Below are 8913 nucleotides of genomic sequence, written 5' to 3' on the forward strand. Positions count from 1 at the left end.
ACTTATACCATAGGACCTTAATTTCAGAGGAAGTGTGAGATAAGGACCAAGATCTTCACACAGTAATAACAATAATAAAACACTGATTTATTAATAATAATAATGATAATAAATCATACAATTGTCTTAAATGTAAAACAGTAGATACAAGTGGTTAAAATGAAGAAAACAAATGTGGACATGAGATAAAATAGCAACAGTAAACTGACAAAATAATAGTTTGAGAATTAAACAAGATGTCAATGACTTTTAAAAAAAAATGTAAGTATTAAAAATCACATTAATAACAATAACATTAAATTAATTAATATATAACAGTAAATTCCATTGATGGCGTGTGTGTCTTAAATCCACAGCAGAACACACCAACGTCCAAATTAATAAAGAAAGAAAGAAATGAATATGACACATAAGATACTAAAAAAAATATAATAAAACTAATACAAGTGAAACAAAATAAACAGAAAACTAAAGAAATTAATAAAACTACTGCGGCTAAGTCTAATAATCATTATAATAAAATAATAAAAACCAAACAAATTCAATGCAAAATATTTAAGACTAATAATAAGAAAAAAAACAAGATAAAAAAAAATAAATAAAATAAAATAATAAAGTGGCGGCATGGTGTCGTAGCAGTTATCTCTGTCACACAGCTCCAGGGTCCTGGGTTAAGTCCGCGCCTCGGGTCACTCTCCATGACGGGTGTGGGGTCTTCTCCCTGTGTCTGCGTGGGTCTCCTCTGGGTGCTCTGGGTTCCTCCTGCAATAAAAAACACTTATTCTTAGTGAACTGGTGGTGAGAAATGATCCACAGGTGTATGTGTGTGTGTGTGTGAGTGACTGGGTGAGTGTGTGAAACTGTCCACATGTGTGTGTGTAAATGACTGGGTGAGTGTGTGAAATTGTTCACAGGTGTGTGTGTGTGTGTGTGTGTGTGTGTGTGAATGACAGGGTGAGTGTGTGAAACTGTCCATGTGTGTGTGTAAATGACTGGGTGAGTGTGTGAAATTGTTCACAGGTGTGTGTGTGAGTGACAGGGTGTGTGCGTGAAACTGTCCACATGTGTGTGTGTGTGAGTGACAGGTGAGTGTGTGAAACTGTCCACAGGTGTGTGTGTGAGTGACAGGGTGAGTGTGTGAAATTGTTCACAGGTGTGTGTGAGTGACAGGTGAGTGTGTGAAACTGTCCACAGGTGTGTGTGTGAGTGACAGGGTGAGTGTGTGAAATTGTTCACAGGTGTGTGTGAGTGACAGGGTGAGTGTGTGGAAGTGTCCACAGGTGTGTGTGTGAGTGACAGGGTGAGTGTGTGAAATTGTTCACAGGTGTGTGTGAGTGACAGGGTGAGTGTGTGAAACTGTCCACAGGTGTGTGTGTGTGTGACAGGGTGAGTGTGTGAAATTGTTCACAGGTGTGTGTGTGAGTGACAGGGTGAGTGTGTGGAAGTGTCCACAGGTGTGTGTGTGAGTGACAGGGTGAGTGTGTAAAATTGTTCACAGGTTTGTGTGAATGACAGGGTGAGTGTGTGTGAGAGTGATGGAGTGTGTGTGTGAGTGACAGGGTGAGTGTGTGTGAGAGTGATGGAGTGTGTGTGTTGTCCTGTGATGAATGCTGTCCTGTCCAAAGTGTGTTTGCGTCTTGTGTCCAATGATTCCAGGTAAGCTCTGGCCCCACCGTGACCTGAAAATAAAATAAACTCATTAATAATAATAATAATAATAATAATAATGAGGAAAGTTAAACTAGTAACAGTAAAGTATACTATAAAACTATTATGAATAATATATAGAGAGAAGAGGCCAGTTTAGAGCTCCTGAGGGATCCAGAACCACAGCGAGGCCATTCAGTGCCTGACGGAAAGAATCGGGCACATCTATCACCCCGTCCGGGCGTAGCGCCGGCTCTCCAAACCGCCTCTCCTCATCGGTCCGGATCCTTCTTCGAGGAGGTTCCTCCACATCGCGGTCCGTCTCCGCGTCCTCTTCTTCCTCCACAAACTCGTCCCTCCTCCGTCGTCTCCTCATGCTCTGGAGCTGTGGAGCGATGGACTCTACTCCAACTTCGGGTATGGACAGCAACATCCGCCAAAGAGACAGACTCCTCACTGACAAACTGTCCGTCTCCTCATCCTCAGACTGTCCGTCGCTGTCCTCATCTTCATCATCTCCGTCGTAGTGATCACCGCCCTCTTCCTGATCACTAGACTCCTGGTCTTCATCTTCGTCATCGTTGTCCTCATCTTCATCATCTCCGTCGTAGTGATCATCGCTCTCTTCCTGATCGCTAGACTCCTGGTCTTCATCTTCATGATATTCACCCTCATACTCCGTCTCATGATGTCCTTCGTAGATCTCGTCGGACATCCCACGTCGAAGGTCTTCATTCTCACTTCGCAGACGGGGGTGGGTCTGCAGGTGGAATGGCGCAGATGATAATGCTCCGTCGTGGTGGATCTGCTGATGGTGGAACAGACCTGTAAAGTTCACATAGGTTCATCTGAGAAGCCCTTTATAACATTGGATACATTGCAACATTCAGTAAATAGGGAACTATGGAGAGAGATTAGTCTCAAAATGCTTTACAGATGCATAAATGTTAATCCACAAATGAAACACAAGTCACAAATATGTTTCACTGTTCACAAATGGAGCAGCACGGTGGTGCAGCAGGTAGGTGTCGCAGTCACACAGCTCCAGGGACCTGGAGGTTGTGGGTCCGATTCCTGCTCCAGGTGACTGTCTGTGAGGAGTGTGATGTGTTCTCCCTGTGTCCGTATAGGTTTCCTCCGGGTGACTGACTGTGAGGAGTTGATGTGTTCTCCCTGTGTCCGCGTGGGTTTCCTCTCACATTCCAGTTACAAACGCAGCCTGATCCACAAATGTGGCCAGCAGGCGAACAAGCCAACGCTAGGGGGCACTGTTGTTTCCCCCAGTGTCTCAGGACTGACCTATTGCTCTCAAAGCCGCAGCAAAACAACCCCCTGTAGGCGGGACTATGACTCCATTGGCTGCCGCAGTAAATGTGGACAGCTAACTCTGGCTGCTGATTGGCTAAATAAAAGTGATGACCAATGAGAAGCGCATATTCTGTTTAGGAGCCGTGGGTTATCTGCCCCTCCCTCCGGCTGAGGGTGTCTGTCTGAAACAAATCACCCGTTTTAACAGTCCAATCGCAAAAATACGAAACACGTTAAATTGAGGGCAACTTCAAGCGTTCCCCAGTGATCCCCCTCCTAACTGTCTGTGATATGAAGCTGAATTCAGCGGCTTGAGGGCATTTTGTTCGAACTTCCCCATTAAATATTGCGCAAATGCGTCTGCATTTGAGTTGTCCCCCCACGTCCTAAAACAACAGTGCTCCCTAGCGGTGGCTTGTTCGCCTGCTGGCCACATTTGTGGATCAGGCTGCGTTTGTATTTGGAGTGGGTGAAATGCGAGAGGAAAGTCTCAAAATCCAAAAACCCGTGACAAATGCACGTTACAAAAAAACACGAGTGACTCGATTCACAAACGCAGATTCAACAATTTACAAATAAATTTTAAATTCGAGTCTTTCATTTTACATTGAATATATTCAATGTAAATTTAAACAAATGTATTTATTTTCCCATAAAATTATGATATATTTATAAAACCCAAACACGTGTTTATGAATGTAACTGTATTTGTACAAACTGCAGACTGTGAGACACAGAGTGTGATGTGTTCATTTGTGAACAGTGAAACATTTCTGTGACTTGTGTTTAATTTGTGGATTTGTGGAGACTAATCTCTCTCCATAGGGTACTGCCACTCTTTGTAATGTTTTGGCACTAATTAAAAATGTCCTTTACATTGACTTTAATGATGAACAGATCAATAGAAATGGACTAAAATTGCTTTGAACAAAAACGTTGTACATTTATTTACATTTAAAACGAAGAATGTTTTCTCCTGAAAAGACATGTACAGTGTACTATGTTTTGGACCCTGGTCTGCAGGCTAAACAGAAAGAGTGTCCTTGGTGACCAGCGCGTCAGAACAACACCAGCTAAAGCCAGTTCAAAACATTCATAGGATTCATGAATTGAATTCATGCAGAATCAAAAGTAATAGCATATTTTTGTTTAAATATTGAGATACAGACATAAATATAAGTATAACTCACCAAATCCGCGGCTGCTGCCCAGTCCACTCGGGCCGGACAGCTGCTCCCGATCCAACGAGGAATCTTCGTCGCTCCAAACGTAGTCGCTCATCATGAAATATGCCAAAGTTTATCACTGAGTGAAAAAAGCGCTTTGTTTCGAACTGGTCAAGAACAAAACTGGCCCAAATACCCTCCTCAGCGTTTAAATAACAACAATCTAACTGTCATCAGGCTGATCTGTGATGTCATCATACCTTGCTTATGGACGTCCCTGTAGTTCTGCACTGGTACATCACTCTGTAGTCCACTGGCCCCAACCTCATATACAGTACGATGATATAAAAAAAACGTTAATATATCTTTTAAAATACTGAAAGAAATCTTTCCTAGCTGAGAAATGTGTCATTACCTTTTTAAAACATTATTTATTCATCTATTTGTGGTACAGTGAACATTGCTATACACAAATATGTGCTATTTAATTAAAAAACAACATTTATTTTAAAGGATATGTTTTACACTTACAATAATAAGAAACTGTCCCAAACTTGACATTAGTTCATTCGTCACCTTCTTACTGGCCTTTTTATTCAGTTAAATATGTATGTATAATTTGGAAAATTAGCTATCGCTACGTTACAGTTTACTTTATCTTATTGGCTAATTTATACATTTTTAAATATCTGTTTCTGCTGAGACTTACACAGATATTCAAAATTACACACTGTTACAACTTAAATACTCCATTGTTTTCTATTCAGTGTGAATATATTAGGCTGACCAGACGTCCTCTTTTACCCGGACATGTCCTCTTTTTTAGACTTAAAAAAAAATCCGGCCGGAATTTCACAAAGTCCGGGATTATGTTTTTCTAGACTTTACATAGAACTTCGAGAAGTTTCGTTCACAAACTAGTCCCGCCCTCCCCTACTCCGTTTGGTTCGCTTGAGTGAGAAGGGGGCGTGGTGAAGTAGCGTAAAATCTTCGGATTGGACGGTCTGACTGTAGCGCTACCGTTATTGGTCGATAACCTTCTCTGTAAACATGTAATTGGTCAGTCTGCACGTCAGTAGTCCTTGTTTATGTCAGGCAATGCTCATGGACCTACCCTCATCTCGAGCAGCTATGCCGAAACCTAAATGAAAGTTCTCGGATGAATTGAAAAAGAAATTCCCATGTTTTGTGTAGTAAATAATGATGTAAAGGACCTAAAAGCACACATAGGTTCAGCTAAGCACACAACGGCAGCGAGGGGTCACTCCCCCCGCCCCCCCCCCCAAGACGTGTCCTCTTTTTTATCATTTCAGATCCGATCACCCTAGAATATATGAACATGACTCAGTCTGAAGAGGCTAACATGAATAGCACTAGCATTAGCATTCGGGTCATTGGACCCTAGGCTACTTATTTGGTATAAATTTCTTTATTTTGGTCAATTAAAATTTGAATTTAGCCATAAGTGCCAGGTTGTTTTTCAGGAGACCTGATTATGCAGTCATTAGAAATGTTTGATATATTCATAAATGAATCCATGTTTTAGTTAGAATTTGAACAAAGGCCTATAATTATTAAATAATTTTTTTGAAGAATAACAATCTAATTGTTTTCCCATTTGCTTTTTTTTTCAGAAATTGTTAAGACTAGAAGGTGGTTGGGTAATCAGTGAGTGGGGTCTTAAAGCAAATATCGGTGTTCTCATATCTGTTTTACACTGCCTAGATGCTCCAAGTGGGGCGGCACGGTGGTGCAGCAGGTAGTGTCCCAGTCCTCCAGGAGTTTGGTGTGTTCTCCCTGTGTCTGGCTGGGTCTCCTCCGGGTGACTGTGAAGAGTATGGTGTGTTCTCCCTGTGTCTGCATGGGTTTCGTCCGGGTGACTGTGAGGAGTGTGGTGTGTTCTCCCTGTGTCTGCATGGGTTTCCTCCAGTTGATTGTCTGTGTGGTGTGTTCTCCCTGTGTCCACGTGGGTTTTCTCCGGGTGACTGTGAGGAGTGTGATGTGTTCTCCCTTTGTCTGCATGGGTTTCCTCCGGGTGACTGTCTGTGAGGAGTTTGGTGTGTTCTCCCTGTGTCTGGCTGGGTCTCCTCCGGGTGACTGTGAGGAGTGTGGTGCGTTCTCCCTGTGTCTGCGTGGGTTTCCTCCGGGTGACTGTCTGTGAGGAGTTTTGCCTGTTCTCCCTGTGTCTGCGTGGGTTTCCTCCGGGTGACTGCCTGTGAGGAGTGTGGTGTGTTCTTCCTTTGTCTGTGTGGGTTTCATCCGGGTGACTGTCTGTGAGGAGTGTGGTGTGTACTCCTTGTGTCCACGTGGGTTTCCTCCAGGTGCTTCGGTTTCCTTCCACAGTTCAAAAACACATGTTCGTAGGTGGATTGGTGACTCAAGTGTCCATAGGTTTGAGTGTTTGAGTGAATGTATGAGTGTGTGTGTTGCCCTGTGAAGGACTGGCGCCCCCTCCAGGGTGTATTCCCGTCTTGCGCCCAATGATTCCAGTTAGGCTCTGGACGGGAGGCGATTACTCTAAGACTGCAAGGGAAGCTCAGCTTCCCCTAAAATGTCAAAAAATAAGTGATCAAATATATACTGTTGTGTGTACATGTCACTGAATAAATATGCACTACAACGCGCTCAACTTTTGTTCAGAATCAGCTTCTTATCACTGGTAAAGACACAGCTTTCCTCTCAATCATTCTCACAGTGCTTTAAACAGGGTGGACGCTGAGCGTCCACAGAGTTCAATCACGAAGTAGCAAAGTGCAGCGAAACGAGACGAGTCATTGGATAAATGCTGGGCTTTGTCCCGCCCATCGGACGCTCAGCGTCTCTGGGGGTCTAGGGGCAGTGGGCTGGCCTCGGCTGGCCCGGACGCTCAGCTTCTGCATGATGATTGGATGATCTGTCTGAGGCTGAATCCCTTTATGATTGACAGCGAAATGAGTGAATCAGTGATCCTTTGGTGTAGAGATCCGTGGGAGCGTTACATTTTCATTCTGTTCTGAGTTGAACCAGACTTTCTTAAACCTCTTAGCGGCATTTTCTTTGTTAAAAACGACTAGTGACAAATCGAGCTTCTATTTCTGGTGGTGTTTTTTGTAGCTGCTTGTGTTTGGAGACTGACTTCTATCACTCTTTCTGACTTCTATCGCAGTTTCTGACCAGCGGGTGCTGCTGAGCCCCTCCACCGTCACAAAGCACTCACAGGCGGACACACTTCACATGAGCCAAGGCCGTTTAAACAGCCTAGCTCTGCTGGCCATTGAGAGGACACTAGTCAAGTCCCTGGAAAAGACGCCTTGTTGGTACGACAGGGTCACAGATCATTTTCTTGAAAAGGAACGGAGGGTAGAATTTAGGTATAAATAAACCGACACATTTTATGATGTAGGCAGAATTTGAGCTTCCCCTCCTTGAAAGACCAGCATCCGCCACTGCTCTGGACCCACCGCGACCCTGAACTGGATAAGGATTACAGATAATGAATGAATGAAGATGCTCCAAGTCCAACAGCTATTATTTACATAGTGTGTTCTCTGTAGTTCAACCAGTTCAGATACAGCTGTGTGCAAATGGTTTGGACCGTTACTCATTTTGCTGATTGTCAAACTGAAAATAAATCAACACTGTAAATTTCATATTTTTCAGCAGGTTTCAGTGTGTTTTCTGAGCCCAATTGCTGAACGTTTCAAATGTATTTACACTCATTACCCACAGGCCTGTTGACAGTGGTGCTCTTTATTTGGTGTGTCTTATATGTACTTTACTCAAGTTAGTATTAAATGCAGATCATCAGAGACAGGCTTTGTACAAACAATGTGTGTGTTGTAGGTTACACAGTAATGTAGACATCCCAACCTGAGTTCTGTCACACACACACACACACACATGTAAACATGAACACGTGCATACACAGTGGAAGGTGTAGGGGTATTTAATATGCAGAGTGCAGCAGCCAGATATGAGGTAATCAAGGTACCATCAATTGAAATAAAGTTTCATGTAAATCATGTACCCAGATATTCATACACTCCTCCAGTCACTTACACAGCGGAGGATGATTTCAGACTCCTATCAACGTGTCTTTTTGGATTGGGGAGGAAACTCACACAGACACATGGAGAACACACCAAATGCCTCACAGGGATTGAACCCACAACCCCAGGACCCTGCAGCTGTGAGACAGCGACTCCACCTGTTGTGCATCACTTATTTTATTTTACTTATTGCATTTGCACTGTATCTGATGCGCTGAATCATGCTGAGGAATATAGCGTTACTGTGTGAGAAGTGCAACAGTGTTATTGCAGGGGTTCTAGGACTGGGGGGGGGTACTGTGTTGGTTAGTGGTCACTTATATCATAGGACCTTCATTTCAGAGGAAGTGTGAGATAAGGACCAAGATCTTCACACAGTAATAACAATAATAAAACACTGATTTATTAATAATAATAATGATAATAAATCATACAATTGTCTTAAATGTAAAACAGTAGATACAAGTGGTTAAAATGAAGAAAACAAATGTGGACATGAGATAAAATAGCAACAGTAAACTGACAAAATAATAGTTTGAAAATTAAACAAGATTTCAATGACTTTTAAAAAAGAAAAATGTAAGTATTAAAAATCATATTAATAACAATAACATTAAATTAATTCATATATAACAGTAAATTCCATGTGTCTTAAATCCACAGGAGAACACACCAACGCATTGCATACCTTGCTTATGGGCGTCCCTGTAGTTCTGCACTGTACATCACTCTGTAGTCCACTGGCCCCAAGCTTATATACAGTA

General features: G+C 42.6%; 1 protein-coding gene across 1 annotated transcript; it reads right to left on the minus strand.

The window, feature by feature from the left end:
* Positions 1–181: 181 nt before the first annotated feature.
* LOC136679541 (uncharacterized) lies at positions 182–4972 on the minus strand. The gene is made up of 4 exons (XM_066658134.1): positions 4653–4972; positions 4382–4445; positions 4146–4260; positions 182–2472 (listed from the first exon to the last, which is right to left on the minus strand). The coding sequence occupies exons 3-4, from the start codon at positions 4237–4239 to the stop codon at positions 1772–1774; spliced, it is 795 nt and encodes a 264-aa protein (XP_066514231.1). The 5' UTR covers positions 4240–4260; positions 4382–4445; positions 4653–4972; the 3' UTR covers positions 182–1771.
* Positions 4973–8913: the final 3941 nt, after the last annotated feature.

This window comes from Hoplias malabaricus, chromosome Y (genome assembly GCF_029633855.1).
Source record: "Hoplias malabaricus isolate fHopMal1 chromosome Y, fHopMal1.hap1, whole genome shotgun sequence".
In the NCBI taxonomy this organism is placed as follows: Eukaryota; Metazoa; Chordata; class Actinopteri; order Characiformes; family Erythrinidae; genus Hoplias; species Hoplias malabaricus.